At 40.0% G+C, this 18,560-nt stretch overlaps 2 protein-coding genes across 4 annotated transcripts in view; one reads left to right on the top strand and one right to left on the bottom strand.

Moving 5' to 3' along the window:
* whrna (whirlin a) overlaps window positions 1–18,560 on the top strand; it is a 210,592-nt gene that overhangs the window by 48,560 nt on the left and 143,472 nt on the right. The window lies entirely within an intron of this gene.
* Window positions 11,798–14,160, bottom strand: LOC133454757 (uncharacterized). The gene is made up of 2 exons (XM_061733480.1): window positions 13,730–14,160; window positions 11,798–12,859 (listed from the first exon to the last, which is right to left on the bottom strand). The coding sequence occupies exons 1-2, from the start codon at window positions 14,127–14,129 to the stop codon at window positions 11,817–11,819; spliced, it is 1,443 nt and encodes a 480-aa protein (XP_061589464.1). The 5' UTR covers window positions 14,130–14,160; the 3' UTR covers window positions 11,798–11,816.

Here is an 18,560-nt window from a genome sequence, read left to right as displayed (position 1 = left end):
GTTGTGGGCGTGGTTTCACGCATCGGAGGCCAACCGATGTAAATTGCATTTTGGTTACGTAACGACGGGAGCAGAATCTGAACGGCTCGTAGATCCACATCACACTGGACGGCTCATCCAGGCGGCTGTACAGACACTGCAGAATTTGGCTGCTTTCCTCCTTCTCTGAGTTGGCAGGCTGAGGGGAGACCACTTTATATATGTTAAAGTAAGAAAAAACATTTTTTTATAATAGGTCCCCTTTAAAATGAAGCTGCAGAACATTTAAAGAAAAAAGGACATTTCATTTCTGTTCTTGTGCACACAGTTTACGGTAAATTCAGTGGGATATATTTTTACAGTGCGGTCATCATGTTGCTGATCTAACACAAGAGATTTAATGAGAATTGATGCAGTCTGTACTGTTCTTCAAGTGTTTTGTTATTGCACTAAAAACAACTCCACAGTACTTGTAGACATCAACTGCTCTCCTTATCCCACACTCTCCCACACACACACACACACACACACACACACACACACACACACACACACACACACACACACACACACACACACACACACACACACACACACACACACACACACACACACACACCTCCCAGACTCCTGTGTGGGTTGGATTGACACACGCAGATGCATTTCTCCATCGTAATGTGCACTGTTTTGAAGCGGAGACAGGTGGTGGGAACTGCACGCATGACAAACTGCAACTTGGTTATAACAATTAAGTTAAATTATAAAATCATTATAAGTCTCATAAAAAAACATGTCCAGATTAATAGACCTACATGTTTATGTGGTAGCCGGGATTTGTTTGGCACGCTGAGGATTAGGCTACTACATGTGTCCATTCCCTAATTTGTGACTCAGTGACTCTAGGCAACCCTCTTTTTCTTCTAGAAGCCTCTTAAACTTCATTTGAAATTATGTTTTAAAGCTTTAATTATGTTAAAAATGGCCAGGTTTGAGTTTTACTTTACTTTTTACCACTTCACTTGACTGAGGATGATATAAAAATAGATCTGTCAGTCACCGGTAACGGTCAGGTCATCAGCAGAGTGGTTGCTGTGTCACATCAAACTGTGGAAAGGCAGGACACATCTCGACATTGTCAGTGGGTAATTTCAAAACGTCCTCTGAACATTATAACTTTGCACCTTCACTCACTTATCGAATTAGGAAGGAGGAGCTTAATAGGTTATTCTAATTATCTTTCATGTAGACACACATCGAAGCAATAAATTCATAAATATTCACAACACCCAAAGCAGAACTTCAGGACACTGAATCAAAAGGCGTGACAGACTTCATTGCAGCTGAATAACAGTTTCCTGGAGAGTTAATTGATGCACAACATTCATTTAAGTCCAACATCAGTATGCAGAGGAAGTCAGAGTATCTGATTAATTGTGTCTTATTATGTCTGATGTACAGGTTACCGTGTTGTGTCTCACTGTTAACACCTTACTCCAGTCATAAATGTGTTGGTGCCCTGACTTAATGTAGGACTGTCACAACCACTAAATAAAAATTACATTTCTGTTTCACTTTTATGGTGTGTTAGGCAAGAAAAAAAAAGTAATTAAAATAAAAGTGGTTATTATTTTAATTTAGTTTTTTCAAGATTATTTTGGGCTCTAACGGCCCTTTATTCAAGTTGCAGACAGGAAGGGGGTAGAGAGAGAATGCGGATGACATGCAGCAAAGGTGCACAAGCTGGGATTTGAACCTGCAACCACTGCAGGATGACTGTAGCCTCAGTATACATGTATGTTGCTTAACCCACTGTGCCACTGAGCAGCCCTTAATTTAGTTTTTTAAGTGCATCTGTAGAGCAGTTTAGTGGTATTAGTACCTGGACAGTATCGAAAAGGTAAAGATCCCTCATGAAAAGTGTCCTATTGCTTTAAACATCATACATCACACGATATACATACTTGAAAAATGGGAACCCACATGGAACTGTCCATGGTTTCAACATTTTCTGTGGGTCTGAATTACTCACAATTGTTATGATCCATCCAAAATATGTCCTATCTGGGTCCCACTTGAGCCAACCATATAAGTGAACCCAAGAGAGCAATTCACTTGGAACTGATTTGGAGCCAGCAATAAATTCAATATGGTGCCTCATTGTGAAGTCCATTTATATCTCAGAATATCCCCACATGTAAGTGTTGGCTGAGATCCCTGTTAAATCAAATACAGCTCTATCTGATTTGGATATGAAGCTGATGGAGACTGCCTAAAGTTTCTTATTTCTTTGACTCAATGACTGTTAAAAGGATTAACATTTGGATCAGTAAATAAAGCAGAAAAATGATCATGGACTTGCTCTATGTACTCACAAATAGAGAGTGTGTTACACTGCAACAGATGTTAACGCCCATCTTTCTGCATAAATATACATCTATCTTGTTTATATTTTAAGGGCCAAGAATTATGTGATCAAACTTGAAGACAATTTGAGGCAGGCGGGTGTATCTGTTGCTAATTTCAAGCTACATTATAAAAAAGAATATAGCTGTCGTGGACTCAGTGAACAGCTATTTGAAGAGATGCCATGAATAAAAATGTTTGTCAGAAATATATCAAACTTCAATCAGATATAAACAGACACACAAGGAAAACACATCAAAGTTTTCCACTGTAGGTACAGGAACCAACCATTTAGCTTGGCAATGCTTGATGTAAACCCGTTCATAGTCAAAGGACAGCAGCGCTGAGGAGTGCTGCTAAACATACGTGTGATTGGAGGGTTACGTTGAAGTTTAAAACACATTGTTAAAAAATCAGGCATCAGATTCTTCCGCGGATCCGCGGAATTCCGCCGTTTGGTCTCAGCAAAAAATGTCAGCGGTTTCTGCGGAACGGGGGAAAGAAAAAATAAAAAAGTAGGGTTACGGCGTAGGTTCTGCGTCGATTTAACGCAGTACCATAAATCAGCCTTCACAGACAGACAGCCAGGACGTGGCAGCAGCAGAAATGAAGAGGAGTCGGCAGCTCAGTTTAAAATACATTTTTGCAGCGGGACAAAAAAGCAGCAGCACTGCTGTGTTGCAGGTAGGCTGTGCAGAGATGAGTATGGGCTTGCCACCCGCCCCTTGAAATACGGAATTGTTACGTAATTGGGAATTAAAAGTTGCGTTCCGTATTGAACCAATACGGAACCCCCCGCTCCGTTGCCTAGTTAAGCCTCAGTTATGGTTCCGCGTTAAATCGACGCAGAGCCTACGCCGTAGCGTAGAGTACGCGGCGACCCGCAATGTACGGCGTAGGTTCTGCGTTGGTCTGACGCGTAACCATAAATCAGCCTTTACCTCTCACTGCTGCTAACTGCACCGACATGCGCGGCTTTAAACAAAAAAAAAAGTCAAGTCAAGATGTCTCCAGAGGCTCAGACACCCCACTTCGTCCTAAAAGAGGAGACAGAGGTCTCCCGGAGGTGTGTCAGACAGCATGCTGCAGGAACCTCCATAAACGTAATATAACGTCACAGAGGAGCCAGGCATCTGTTGCACAGTTCCTCATACCTGAATCATCCCCTGAGCTTGTTATGGTACGATACGGGACATTTATTATGCTCTTATTTATTGGTCATAATATACAGGTGAAGGTCGGAAAATTAGAATATATTGCTAAACTTAATTCGTTTCAGTAAATTCAACTAAAGGTGAAACAAATATATTATTTCCCACTACATGCAAAGTGAGATATTTCAAGCCTTTATTTGTTATAATTTTGGTGATTATGGCCCACAGCTTATGAAAACCCCAAATAAAAAATCTCAAAAAATTTGAATATTTTATGAAATCAATAAAGAATTAAATAATCAAAATTATAACAAATAGTTCAGTGGAGCTCCTCATCACTGAACTTTGAGCAGATCTGTTCGGAGTTCCACACCACAGTTCTGAAAGACAAGGAGCTGCTTGTCTTTTGTCGTTTTGTCATTTAATTTAGGTGTGAAAGGGGGATTCTGGCCATTGTAGAAGTTTAAGATATAATTATCTTGATTTCAAGATTTATTCATGCATGAAGAATTACCCATGATGATGAATGCGTGTTGTTATCAAAATGCATCATTCTTTGCAAAAATTCTGATTTTTTGTGTGTATTCTTGCATTGATAAAAGAAGTGATTATGGAGCTTTGAGACCACCAGAATGCACCATTTTGAGTCTATTTTTCAAAATTTTCCGGGGGAGCATGCCCCCGGACGCCCCTAGAGGGTTCGGGCGCAGCGCGCCCTCACCCGTCCGCGTCGGGAATTTTCCTCTTTTTTTAGGACAAGCCATTCTGATGCCTGAAAAATTACAACTGCCATACTTCAGACCAGCCTCCAAAGCCACACCTCCAAATTACACAACTGTGCAAGGGTTGACAGACAATCCAACGGTCCAGTGATGTTGCTTGGGTCACTGAAGTGTTTTTAGAGCCCTGTCACTTCCACAGTGTTCGTTTTGTCTTGTTTTGATGTGAGAGCATTTGACGAATTGCTAGCCTGTTATTAGAGTTTAAAACAATATAGCAAAAACATTTCTCCTACCCAATCAGTCTGAATTACTTTTTTCCACATGTAGCGTTGGTGCACCGATGATCTGAACTGAAACTTTTGCCTACACTGGCAAACATTCACATTCAAATTACTTCAACAACACACAGTTTACTCTATGCTTTTTGTTGTTTTGATGCTTTTGACATTTTTCATAATACTTTTACAATATCAATACCGTAAACATCAATCAGTCTTTTTATAAAAAAACTACACCATTTATGGGTGTAAGTTACTTTATATTTATTTATTTATTGTTTATTTGTTTTGATTGGCATTTCCCTATTTTATTTTGAAAGTTTCTGGCCTTCTTTTGCTGTCTGACTCATTCCCTGATTTTTTTCATGCCGGTGGAACAATAGAACTACTATTTTCAAAGGGGAAATGTAGGCATGTTGCAATTTTGACCCTGAAAAATATATTTATTTATTTGACTATTTATGAAAATTTCAGGGAATGCAAAACATACATGTCCAGATCCTGGAAGGGTGTGTAACTGTAATAATTTTGGAGCCCAGAAATGTATTAATGTTGCAGATTTTGAGCATTTGTTATGAAACTGCTATGTTTTACATGTTTGAAAGGGTCTTTTTTTAATGCGAGAAAGTGGAGACATAGTGCTAGCTTTTTATTTTGTTTATATGTCTCTTAGACAGACATAGAAAAAAGGTTAGTGAGTTAAGACCTGATTTTCAACAAAGCCGGGGCTTAAACATTGAAACTGTTCTGATGTCCTTACGAATATTGTTAGGTTTTCACACGGTTTTCAGGTTTCCTCTCAGCCTGGTGTGTTTTACCTTCAGCCCCGTTGGAGAGGATGTTATTTATACAGTAATTAGCAGATTAGCTGAGACGGTTGATGTGTGGTGCTTGTTGGCTTTGACTCATCGTCCTGTGATGACTCACACACATATCCTGTTAGGTCACTTGAACTCATTTCCAAAGGCTACAAATGTCAATTGTCAGTCCCAAGACATTATTTTTGCTTCTACATTTAAAAAATGTTATTTATACTTTTATAGTTTCCATATCATTTTTACAGGATCAGAAAGGAGGTATTTTGTATGTAAGCTATATATATTGCCTTGAGTTTTGTTACTCGTTATTGAGTATTATGACAAAGTAAAAGCATAATATGAAATAGTCCATTTTTAAATATTATTTATTTTAATTTTTTTTATTCATACAAGCTTTTTTTCATTACAACAAAATGTAATATCTGTTATGACAAAGGCTCACAAACAGCTCAACCATTGTTTAATAATTTACAGAATCAAAAGTTACAGAATAAAAAAAGTATACAGTATATCTTCTTAAAACTGAATGTGAGCTGTTACTATTAAGGTACTGCTAAGTTTCTGAACACTACTGTGGTAAAATAACCTTTAAAAAGCAGCGCTTATGATGTCAAAAATTAAGGTTTGATAAGATAATAAAATAATTCTTCAAATATGCCATTATCAATTCTTAGTGACTGATGAAAGCTCAGATATGATGAAATATCTGGACACAGTGGAAATCCTGGTTTCTGACCCAAGTCTCATTAGTTTTCCTTGTGCTCTGCTTCATCACTGATTCACTGATCTGGAAGGGAATGAATAATCCTTCTTATCAGCAACAATCAGACTTATTATCATCAAACAGTAATAGTCTGAGTGATGTTCACATTATCTTGTTCATCACAGAAAGGACTGGAGATAAGCAGTGTTTAAAAAACATAAAAGTGTTTCTAGGTATTGGTACGTCAAATTTCAAATACCATTCCCAACAGTATTTATTACCCAGGGTCACGCACGCACGCACGCACGCACGCACGCACGCACGCACGCACGCACGCACGCACGCACGCACGCACGCACGCACGCACGCACGCACGCACGCACGCACGCACGCACACACACACACACACACGTCCAAGCTTTAGGAGATAAAGACATTGGCAAAGAATCAGAGATTATATGCCTCGACAGATCTTTTAATTATGTGTTGCTTTATCAAATTTCCTCCCAGGATTGAAACCTTTTAATATACTAGAGCGTCAACAATTTGTTGGCAAGCAACGCTGTATAAAGGTTTTATTTGGGTTAGTCTTTTGTCATTTACTATATAAATGGCTACTAAATCTCCCTGCAATAGCTTATTTGCTCGTAAGTGTTAAACGTATTTGTATTAGTTTCAAAATTCTAAAAATCATCTGCAGTCTTTCGCACAACAGACCTGACCAGACTTTTCTACTTTACTGTCAGTTGTAGTATTATAGGTTATAGTGTTAAAGATACATAATTAGGTCTAACAATTAAAATTAAAATACATGGTTAGGCCTCACATTACACAAATGATGCAGTATTCAAGCAGCAGGACATGTTAAAAGGTATTTTTCCCCCCAATAAGCTTTATTTGCCTTGTGCACATGGATGTATGTGACCGTGGATCAAGTCAATGCAACAATGCAGCAGAAAAGGAAGCACAAGGCAAGAGCACTTACCGCTAAACTGCATGTAAACAGTGGAGAGCTTTTTTAAAGAAAAACACCTATAACAAGCTGACAGCAAACATAACATTTGTGTGTGTCTTGCAAACAGGCTTCCTTTTTGTCTCATTTATGTCATTATCGAGGTGTGTAATTGGTCTTTGATGTCATTTTGTCATAGAAATGTTTAGCTGAGTGATCTGTTTTTAATTGAGATATGAGGCAAAAACAACAGAGAAATAAGGGAAGTTTGACATTAAAACAGTAGGACTGTGTGGAAATAATCAGTACAAAGTAAATGCAGTGATTTGCAAATATTTTTTGTCCGTTATCTAACTGAATACATTGAAAATAACTTGTTTACTTCTGTGTTGCATCTGTTCTTTTAGCTAAACTCTGTTGGTATGAAGGAATTACGGAGACCAAGTTCTCCTGTGTTGATTCATCGTTTCTCTCTTTTTGTAGGATTTCAGCTTTTACTGTCACACTTTAATTTCAAAATATCTCAGATTTTTTTTTTAATTGTTGGAAGGATGGTGCTGTTTTTGTCATTGGAATTTTGCATTTTGAAAATTAAGTCTTGGCTATATGTTGTTTTTTGGCTTCATCAGTAGCATATAGACAAGTTTACGCGCCAAAACACGGGCGCTGCCATTCGTCTGCATAGATGCGGGTCATTTCCGGCGGAAGGGGTTTCCGCAGCCTTTTACCTGTATAAACACAGCGGCGTGGACACGGCGTGGACACAAACTTAAACGAAATACTTGCTGTTCGTGTGTTTTTTCTCTCGACAACTATGTCTTTGCCATGGGAGCACTGTTCTACAACTTTGACTGGAGATGGCGTTACTCTCCCCCACCCGGATTCAGTGCAGAACTGGGAAGATAACATGGCAACATGGCCCAGCATAAACCTGGAGCAGATCCTCACCTACTTCATGGACTCCGTGGCAATTGATGGGAAAGCAATGGACAATCTTAAAGCTTCTCACGCTTACCAATATCTGCACTGCAGCAAAATCGGGTGTGTCATGTCCTACAAACATGATCGTTTTGTTTTTTTAAAAGCAAATGTCGAGCCTAGCCAGTCTTTAAACATGGCGTGGCATAATGCTTGGGTGCTGGTAACTGAAGCTGGAGATGTGAAAACGGCTGGATGTTCCTGTGTTGCTGGGCCAGGGAGATCGTGTTCCCATGCAGCTGCGATCCTATGGAAGGTAAGAAGATTATTTGTCTTTATTTTTGGTATCCGAACCAGGCCCGGTTCTACGAGGGTGCATAAGCATGCACGTGTTTGTGTTTGCATGCTCAGTTGAAAAGACGAAACAAAAGGCGTGCGCCCTAAAATCAGTGGATCGGTTTAAGACATACACACATTTAAGACCATAAATCAGCCTTAAAGGCTTAAATCAGCCTTTAAGGCTGATTTATGGCTCCCGCGTTACACCGAAGCAGAGCCTCGCGTAGGTTCTGCGTCGATTTAAGGTCCGCGTTACACCAACGCAGAGCCTCGCGTAGGCCTGCGCCGGTTTATGGTTCCACGTTACACCAACGCAGAGCCTCGCGTAGGTTCTGCGTCGATTTAACACGGAGACCATAAACAAGAAAGATGCTGCTTTCTGCTGCACCGTTAACAAAGTAACGAGCACAACCACGCCAGCAAGTTAGACAACAGTGGTTTGTTTAGTGATGGTTTTGAGCTGTATAGATAAAATTAGTTTGAATTTCTATGTTTTATTTTCAGGGGTAAGAAACATCTGTTGCTAGATTGTCTGATGGATGAGGTAGCCCAGACTAAATGTAGCATTTTCTTTGTTCTGCAGCAATATTGCTGCAATAAAGCATTTAAAATACACTTTAAATATTCTTGTTTTGCTAGTATCGTTCCACTTGAAATTATGGCAAAATGCATAATCTGAGATGCACACAGAGAAAATAAACACTACATATTATATGTATGATTTCACTTAAACAAATCTTTACATTTTTATTTAACTGTAGAATAATATGCACACATTTGATTTATGTGCATAAATTCAATTGCTAGTTTTCCCTAACCCCATAACACAGTGAACCCATTATAATATCTGCATTTTTTTTTTCTCTAGGTACAAAATGCTGTGGGACAGGGGAAAACCGGGCTTGCCTGCACTGATGGACAGAACCAGTGGAATGCTGGATGCAAAAGAAATTCTGGTCAGAGGAAGATGAAGGATGTGCGCTTCAAACGTCACCGCAGGAAGGATGTTTATCGGCTGCCACAAACTTTACAGGCAGCTTCTACTGCTCCAGAACCGGCACGGGAGGTGAAAGTCTTTAGGACTCATGAAGAGTGGAGGAAAAACATGCTTTCCTCGCCTATGGCAGAACTTTTCATGTGCCCTGGAAATAGCCTCCTGAAGCTCTGCATTAATGCAGATACCTCCACCATCACCAAACCGACATCATCTCAACACATCCATCTCCTACAACATGATAATCACCACACACCACTTGCTTGTGTTAAATGCAGAAGCTTCTATGATCAGTACATTCACATGTCCACGGCTCAGCTTGAAGAGATCGAGAAGCTCACAAAAGCACAGAGCAAAGAACAGGTCTGGCATGATGCACGGAGAGTACGCATCACAGCCAGCACGGCTAGAAAGGTGCCCATTCGTTCAACCACAGCGCCTGACAAGTTTTTGTCAGAACACATACACCCATCTTTCCGTGGCAATGCTGCAACCCGTCAAGGAGCGGAGGGGGAGGAAGTTGCAAGGAATTTTTTAGAAACTCTGGGCAACAGCATTGCAACAAAAGGCTTAGTGGTGTGTGAGAAGGAACCGTGGCTTGCAGCATCTCCCGATGGAGTGATGAACAAAGAAATTCTTTTGGAGATCAAATCACCTGTGACAGGAAACAAGTCACTCACAGAATTTCTGGCAACAAAGAACAGTGAGATCAGAACTGTGGCAAATGGAGATGGGGTAGCGTACCATATTGCCTGCAATGGTCCGAAAGGCTACTACATGCAGGTGCAACTTGGGATGCACTGCACAGGGCTTCAGCACTCCAAGTTGGTTATATGGAACAAAACTGAGCACCTGGAAATTGATGTACCCTACAACCAAGACTTTGTCCAGGGGCATATCACAAGGCTGCGGAACTTCTATTTCTCACATATGCTCCCAAAAATTGTGGATGAGTTTGTTGAGGGAAGGTTGCAGTTCTGCAGCAAATATCTAAGAATGTTAAAACAAAAATGAACAGCCGTATTTAGGAGCCAACAGATGTTCTACTGTACTGTGAAAATAAAGTTTGAAACTTAATTTAATTTAATGTCATTATTGCACTGAACTACAATCATGAACCCTAACCCTTGTCTTCCTTAGAGTGCTACAATTTCTTTTAACACAGTTCATCATTCATTGTAAGCTCATACTGTGAATTTATAATGGATGAATTAATTTTTTTGAGGAAACTAAACAAATGGCTTGAACAAGATAATTCACATTTTTAATCCTAACGGGTATTATAAAGTAAAATATGGGGTAAGGTAACTGTCAATTGTGCACATAAATAAAATGTGTGCGTCAATAAAAAAGTAAACATTAAAGTCAAATCATATGATTGGACTGAAATATTTACATTTTTATGCACAACTGTATACATGGGATTTATGTGCACAACTTCAATTGACAGTTCCCTTACCTCATCGTAAAACACATGCATGTGATGAGGTTACAACCTAAATTGGTTTTGTCAGTTTCCTTAGCATCTTTTCAATTTGTTTTCTGAGCTACCATTATTACTATTACTAGTTATTTAAGCTATTATTACTATTATCATTTTGTGTAGCCTCATGATACTTCATTTAGAATAGTAGACTTTATTGATCTCCCAGAGGAGAAATTCAGTCGTGCAGCAGCCAAAACACACACACACGCTTTATACAAAAAATGTAAAATAGAAATAACCATAGTTAATAAAAAAGAGCAATATAAAAAGTAGAAAAAGATTTTGTACAAGAGAGAAAAAAGTCGTGAACACCAAATAAACGGATAATATTTACAAAATATTTACAAATATTTCCAAAAATGTGTTCTTTTTTTTTTCTACTCTGTTAAAAGGTGGGCAAGATAAGCTTTATGCTTCAAGGTTTTGTCAGTTTCCTTAGCATCTTTTCAATTTGTTTTCTGAGCTACCATTATTACTATTACTAGTTATTTAAGCTATTATTACTATTATCATTTTGTGTAGCCTCATGATACTTCATTTAGAATAGTAGACTTTATTGATCTCCCAGAGGAGAAATTCAGTCGTGCAGCAGCCAAAACACACACACACGCTTTATACAAAAAATGTAAAATAGAAATAACCATAGTTAATAAAAAAGAGCAATATAAAAAGTAGAAAAAGATTTTGTACAAGAGAAAAAAGTAGTAAACACCAAATAAACGGATAATATTTACAAAATATTTACAAATATTTACAAAAATTTGTTCTTTTTTTTTTTCTACTCTGTTAAAAGGTGGGCAAGATAAGCTTTATGCTTCAAGCCCAGACCTTTTCGGTCAAAATAATTACAATGTTGACCAGGGAAAAAAGTGTGTTATCTTATTTGTTGATTTTTATGTTTGTGATTGACCGAAATAAATATTAACTAACTAAAATACAAAAGCAGCCCACACAATTACATCACTATAAAAATATTCATATGTAATAAAAAATACAAAGCACACAGTATTTGTTGTTTATCTTTTATTTAAGTACCAACGTGTTGGTAGACAGGGACACAAGGCAAGACTCTAATCCTCAGGAGGCATTCTGATCAGTGGACCCTTCAGGTTAACTAGGCCAGCACAGATTATCAAGATTTTGTCCATTTTCGGTGCCATGCTGATGGGAACAGTCTGGGATAAAATCTTATAGACCTTCAGTCTTTGGATTGCTCTTTCCACGTGTATGCGGACATTGGCTACTCTCCTGGTGCGTGTCGTCTCCTCATTAGTCAACTGAAGGCGCCTGTAGGTGAATGCAGGGATGTTCAAACTGACCCTTCTCTCATCGAGTAAGTCTCGAATGGTGAAACCACGGTCCGCCATGACCTCATCACCAGCCCTCAGATAGTCCAGAAACCCACTGTCGATGGTGATAAACTTATCGCTGCTTCTGCCAGCATAGGCGTCAGATATAAACATTATTAGCCCATTAGGGGCCACAGCAATAAGATATTTCACAGTGTTGCGTGATTTGTACTGGCTGAAAGTGTCACTCCTTGAGTCGTGGTTTGTGGCTCTCTGCATGGCAGTTTCGGCACAGTCAATGATGCAGGTGGTTCGAGGGTAGTTCCTCTGAAACGACGGGGGCATGGTGGCACGAATGGTGTCTCTTGGAAGCCAGGAGATCATGTCTTTGAACTGTCCAGCCATCACGTCAATCCAGTGACTAATCACAATGCTTGCCATGGCTCTGGACACATTGAAGCGGTAAGCTATATCTCCTAATATTAGGTTTAGTTTAAGCTTCATCAAGGTCATCAGGATTTGGTCAACAACAGGAAGGGAAATTGATGGCTTATTGTAAGGCAACAACACTTTCACCACGGCGAAAAATTGAACCATACGCAGTCCTGTGTACAGCCCACAGCTTGCATCATCAATGACCGTGGTGCTAGTCACAGAGGAAAGCTCTGCCTTGCACTGGGTGGCCTTGTCCACTTTAACAGTCGGTGTCGTTGAACAGTACGTGTGGTCATCACGTGACTGATCCTCCCATTGGGTCTGAGCATCGCAAACTTGCGGTGTAGCAGGCTCGGCCTCACAGGCGGGCTGACAGGTTTCAGGAGCACCTAAAAAAGGGAAGAGGAAACATGGTTGGAGCAAAATTAATGCAGGAATGGAGTCCTCTCACTACAAACATCACAGTGGTAAAAAATGTACTATTTGTGTTGTACATTGCACTCACATTTCACTGCAAAAACTCAAAATCTCACCAGGAATATGTCTTATTTATAGTTAAAATGTCTCATTTTTAGTCAAAAAAACTCATTACACTTAAAACAAGAGTCATTACCAGAAAAATAACTTGTTATTTGACAATTTTCACCTGTTTCAAGTAATTTTCACTTGAAATAAGTAGAAAAATCAGCCAGTGACAAGATTTATCTTCTCATTACGAGCAAAAAAAAGTCTTGTTCCACTGGCAGATTTTTTCTACTTATTTTTAGTGAAAATCTACTTGAAACAGGTGAAAATTGTTGTTTTTTCCGGTAATGACTCTTGTTTTAAGTGATAAGTAGATTTTATTTGACTAAAAATGAGACATTTTAACTATAAATGTGTGTAGATTAACACACACAGGCACACACACACTCTATCAAATATGTAGGTGGACACACAATCATCACAACAGGCTGCTACATTGCCTTGTATTTATGATGTAGACTAAAGCCTGATTTATTAGTCCGCGTTAAATCGACGCAGCCTACGGCGTAAGGCGCAGGCTCTGCGTCGATTTAACGCGGAACCATAAATCAGGCCTTAACACACGCAGGCAGGCGCACACACACACACACACACACACACACAATTAATGTAGCTACGGTGGGCATTGTTTGTCCCATCTCGAAACCATCAACTGCCTTACCAATGTTAGTGTATGACAAATTCTTCATAATAAACAGTATTGTCAGCTTCATAGCTAAAGTTGCTGAACTTACCCTCAGATTCAAGTCTGCGTTTCTTTCTCCGGGGCGAGGCAGCGGTCCGCGGCGGGAGTTCACGCCTCTTTGGCTGGGGAGAGCGATTATAACCCAACCACAGCTCAGGGAAAGGATTATCCTTTGTTGGTTTTTTTTCCACAAAGTGATGCGAACATACAAAAATGTTGCGGGGTGGTTTCTTCAGATTCAATGCCTTTAGCCAGGTCCTTGATTCCAAGTCGGATTCAGGCTTCCGAAAAAATGAAAACAATGGAGCACATGTACACTCCCTCTTTGTAGCTGGTTTGTGGATGTAGCACTGCCTATCCAACCACTCGTTCAACTTGTTCCTATTGTTACTACATCCAACTACCGAACATGTCGTTCCCGAACCACCTTTTTTCTTCGAAATATCCATTTTGTCCCTCTTTGTCAGAGCAATGTTGCCACTGTTTTCAATGGAAAAACGCCAAAACGGAAGTGAACCGCTTACAGGGGAGGAGTTTAGGAAGTAGAGCGGAAACGGCCGGTAAACTTGTCTATAGAGTTGTCCCGATCCGATCACGTGATCGGAAATCGGGGCCGATCACGTGATTGCAGACTCGATCCGGACTCGGACGTTATGAGCCGATCAGGAATCAGATATATATATATCAGGGTTTCTGTTGTCCGGTAATTGCCGGACTTTGTCCGGTAAAATATGCCGAAGTCCGGTATTTTATAATCTCTCCGGTCAAAATGTCCGTGAAAATACTCACTGGCGCCGACATCCACGTGTGCGTTGATTTATGGTTCCGCGTCGCACCGACGCAGAGTCTACAGCGTAGGGTTCGCGGCGACGCGCACCCTACGCCAGACCCTACGGCGTAGGCTCTGCGTTGGTGTGACGCAGAACCATAATTCCGGCTTAAAAGTAAACAACATGCGCCCAAGTACCCGTGCATGACAGGCAGACACACACGGGGAGAAGAGACAATTTCTTTAATTTTTATTTTTTTTAAAAACTTTATCCTTATGAACGCAATTGTTATATACGGCAGTCCAACTTTCCTTATTTTAATCAGAACACTTTCTTTTTTCCTCTTCGGCGTGGAGTAGTGGGCTTGGACCGGCAGCCATCGGTTAGTTTTTTCTTTTTAGATCCGAGGCTTTGCGTAGATGGCGGCTTCCGCAACTTTCAGGCGCTTTTTCTGCGCAAGCAAGCTTTATAGATGAGGCCCCAGGACTGAAGCGGAGCTGCGGCGCCGACATTATGGTTCCGCGTCGCGGAAGGCTCTGCGTTGGTGTGACGCGGGACCATAAATCAACGCACACGTGGAGTAGTGGGCTCGGAGCGGCAGCCATACACCGCATGCGCGCAGAGCACGCCTGTTTGTTTTGAAGCTGAAGCAGCCCTATGCTAAAAAAAAAAAAGAAAGAAAAGAAAAGAATTTCTTTTTATACTGACTTAAGAATGTTCAAGCTGCCTACCTCCTATGTGCTCAGTTTACAGTACACATGTTAAAATATAATAAAAGGGCAGGGCTCTCAAGTTTCATGAAAAGTTTGGAGTGAGATTACATCTATTAGGGCTGGAGCGACTTGAAATTCTGCGTTTTGGCCGCAGCGGCTCCTCGGCCTAATCCAGACTCCCAATTATTTTTGCTACTTAAAAACCAGTTCAAGTTTACATACTGTTTATAATTGACCAGTATAAATAGAAACGAAAAGAATGGGTTAATCCAATAAGACAAATCCAGGTAAATAAAATAAATTGTTTTATTAAATACATTTAAGAAAAAACCCAACAACAAATGGATAATAAGTAAGACATTTTTCACAGTCATGATGGATGAGAGCGTTCCATCCAGGGCCAAACTGTTCCTTGTTTTGGTTTTGTTCAGTCCCACCATGGAGAACACTCTCTCCGCATCTGCATTGGAGTGTGGAAGCACTAACACCAGTTTGGCAATCTCAGACAGCCGTCCAAATCTGCTCAAACCAGTCACCTTTGAAAAAATGTACCAAGGAGGCCTAATTACACTCTTAAATATTTGCATTTATAAAGTTGATAAAGTAAATGTGTATGTCAGATGGTGCAGAATATTTCTTACCCTGTTCTTCAGTGATGACATATTCCCCCAGAAAGCCTCAGTGTCAAAAGTGGCTGGGTCTTGGGGCATAGGGATGTCCATCAGTTGATAGTCCAGGAACTCCTCACTGAGCTGATCGTGCTCTTGGGGTCCGTGGAATGGAAGCAGTTCAGGAAACCTAAAGAACACAATGTGTACTGAATTGATAAAGCTACAGTAGAAGAATAAACAAGGTTTGTTTTTCAGATGTGATCATCAAACTTCACAATCTATTCAAAATGTGAAACCTTACTTTTCGACAAAGTACAGAGCATCTTCCACTCCACACTCTGTCCTCTGCTGGATGTTTGAGCAGGGTCTCTCTCAGGGGCAGCTTATTCATGGCATACTCCACAGCGCAGCCTGCTGGAACCTCTCCACTTGCTGTGGGGTAATGTCTCCCGCATCAAGGAGCCTGTTGAGCGTAGCTCCAGTAATGAAGCCAATGTTCAGCTTTTCTCCTACCAGAGAGATAGAGTAAATAAGAGACTTTACCCTTAGGAACAGGTAAGTTCACAATAATAGTTGTTTTCTATACGTTTCCTTAACAGAGTTCATTAGCAACCAAGAACAACCACAACTGCTAATCTGCATAACCCTCATAAATTTCTATCCCACAGACATGTAGCTCTGTTTCGTTATGGTTTGTGGAGAAAGCACTGGCTTAGAATAGGGGAGAGCTGCTCTCCAAACTCAAATAACGTTATACACAATTGTGGGCTATTTGGGTAGACAAACACATATGAGGATTGGAAGAATACATGATTACTTTTTTCTAGGGCTGTCAAGCAATTAATTTTTCTTTAATCGTGATTAATGGCTGAATTTCAGTAATTAATCACATATTTGCATGTATAAAATTCTATTATTTTGCATTTCACAACAGTTTTTAAGACCATATTACTGTAACAATGTAAAGCAACTCTTACCAGTGTATGTTGATTGGGAATCAAATGAATGCAAAGAAAGTTACTTTATGAACTCAACTTTTGGATTTATTTCAAATAGAACACACATAAATTGTGGTTTATTTGGTAGTGTGACTCATTTTAATATGATTTGCATCATTAGGTTTCCATACAAAACAGGTGCACTAACTTCCCACGCTATTCTTTTTTTGGTCAATAAACAAAGCATCAGTGAAGGCCAGACTACAAAACCGCCGCTTAATTAATAAATCCAACATTAGGAGACCCAATAAGTGAAGACTTACAGTTTGCCAATTACTAACCTAGTGAATGATAATAAATGAAGTAGTTACCTACCATTTACCTTGCTTTGCTTTTCCAACTCGTCTGCAACCTGTGCGTGCACGCGCATCCATCGGAACGAGCACGCAGCGGGGAAAAAAAACTGCCCAGCAACAAGACATACTATTTTCTGATTGGCTGGTAGGTCGCTGACGCGGGACCGCTGTAAACTCAGCGGAGAAGTCTCGCCCGTTCAGTATTAATTTCTGTGCGCTCGGCTTTATCACTTCTCAGCGTGAGAAATGTCAGGTGTGGCGTGTGAGCGTGTGAACTGGTTGAAATGCGTGTGTCTCACGCTCAATGCGTGAGACTTGAGAGCCCTGAAAAGGGTCATCCTGCATAATTTTCTTTTCTCTTCTTCATTTTTTATTGTTTTATAAAAGTATCGGATCGGGACTCGGTATCGGCAAGTCCTCAAAATCAAAGGACTCGGACTCGGACTCGGGGGCAAAAAAACCTGATCGGGACATCCCTAGTAGCATACAAATATATTTTTGATTTGTAAAGATAGTACATATCTATAATTTGATAGTTGAATTCTGCCATTTTATGGTGATAATGTTAATCTTTGAACATTTGAACATTTTTCGAGGCAGTGTTTCACAGAGATGTGAACTCCTCACCGCATTTAGCTCTGAAAGTCTCTCAGAGGTCTGTTGCTGTTAACCTAATTAGTTAAATTATGTTCCAACAGTTCTTATTTTAACATTACAAACCTTTTCCAGTCTCCTTTTGCCTCTGAGTAACTGTTTTTTAAGCCTGTTACATGTATGAAATTCAAAATGAGTAAACATTTATGGGAAAACAATGTTTTTTTTAAACATTTGAATTAAATAAACAAGGCGCTGCACTTCTGCACTGCCAGTTATTAAACTAAGGAAACCTGTCTTTTTTATTATGAATTACAACTCACATTTATGGTTTTCAATTTGGTCATAAAAGGTTAAAAACTTTCAGACTGCAAAGTTCAGACAAGTAAAAGCCAGAACTTTTGATAGCTGAAGTGTGTTTATGCTGCAGAGGATTTCATTGTCTTTTTCTGAATCAGTTCAGCTGCAGGCTGGCGGTGGGATATCGTGCCCAGATGGGGCCGTTCCTTTCTGTTTCTCTTCAGGCCCATTACCGTCTGACTCTGTGTTTTCGGCTTGTGCCAGCACCCATCTGTTTCATCATTTCCTGTCCTCCCACATCGTTTTAGACCAGCCTGGGGTAAGCGTTCAGGAGGTGGGAAAGTGCTCACATAGATATCTGACACCAGAATAGAGTACCCAGTAAGTATGTATTTGTAGGAGTTCACACATGGACATGTGTGTGTGATCTCTGTAAATGAAGACCTGCATTTATCCTTTAGAGGAAGCATGTTTAGCAGTTAAATGGATCACGATCAAGTGCCAAAACCGACATCCTGCCTAGTTTAACTCGTTCCCGCCTTCTTGTTAGTTATGAATATTGTTCACATGATTAATGTCTGTTGCTCATTAAGTGCAG

Source organism: Cololabis saira, chromosome 11, assembly GCF_033807715.1.
Source record: "Cololabis saira isolate AMF1-May2022 chromosome 11, fColSai1.1, whole genome shotgun sequence".
In the NCBI taxonomy this organism is placed as follows: Eukaryota; Metazoa; Chordata; class Actinopteri; order Beloniformes; family Belonidae; genus Cololabis; species Cololabis saira.
Note: the sequence above shows the minus strand (reverse complement) of the source record. Positions and strands in the feature narration are given on the sequence as shown.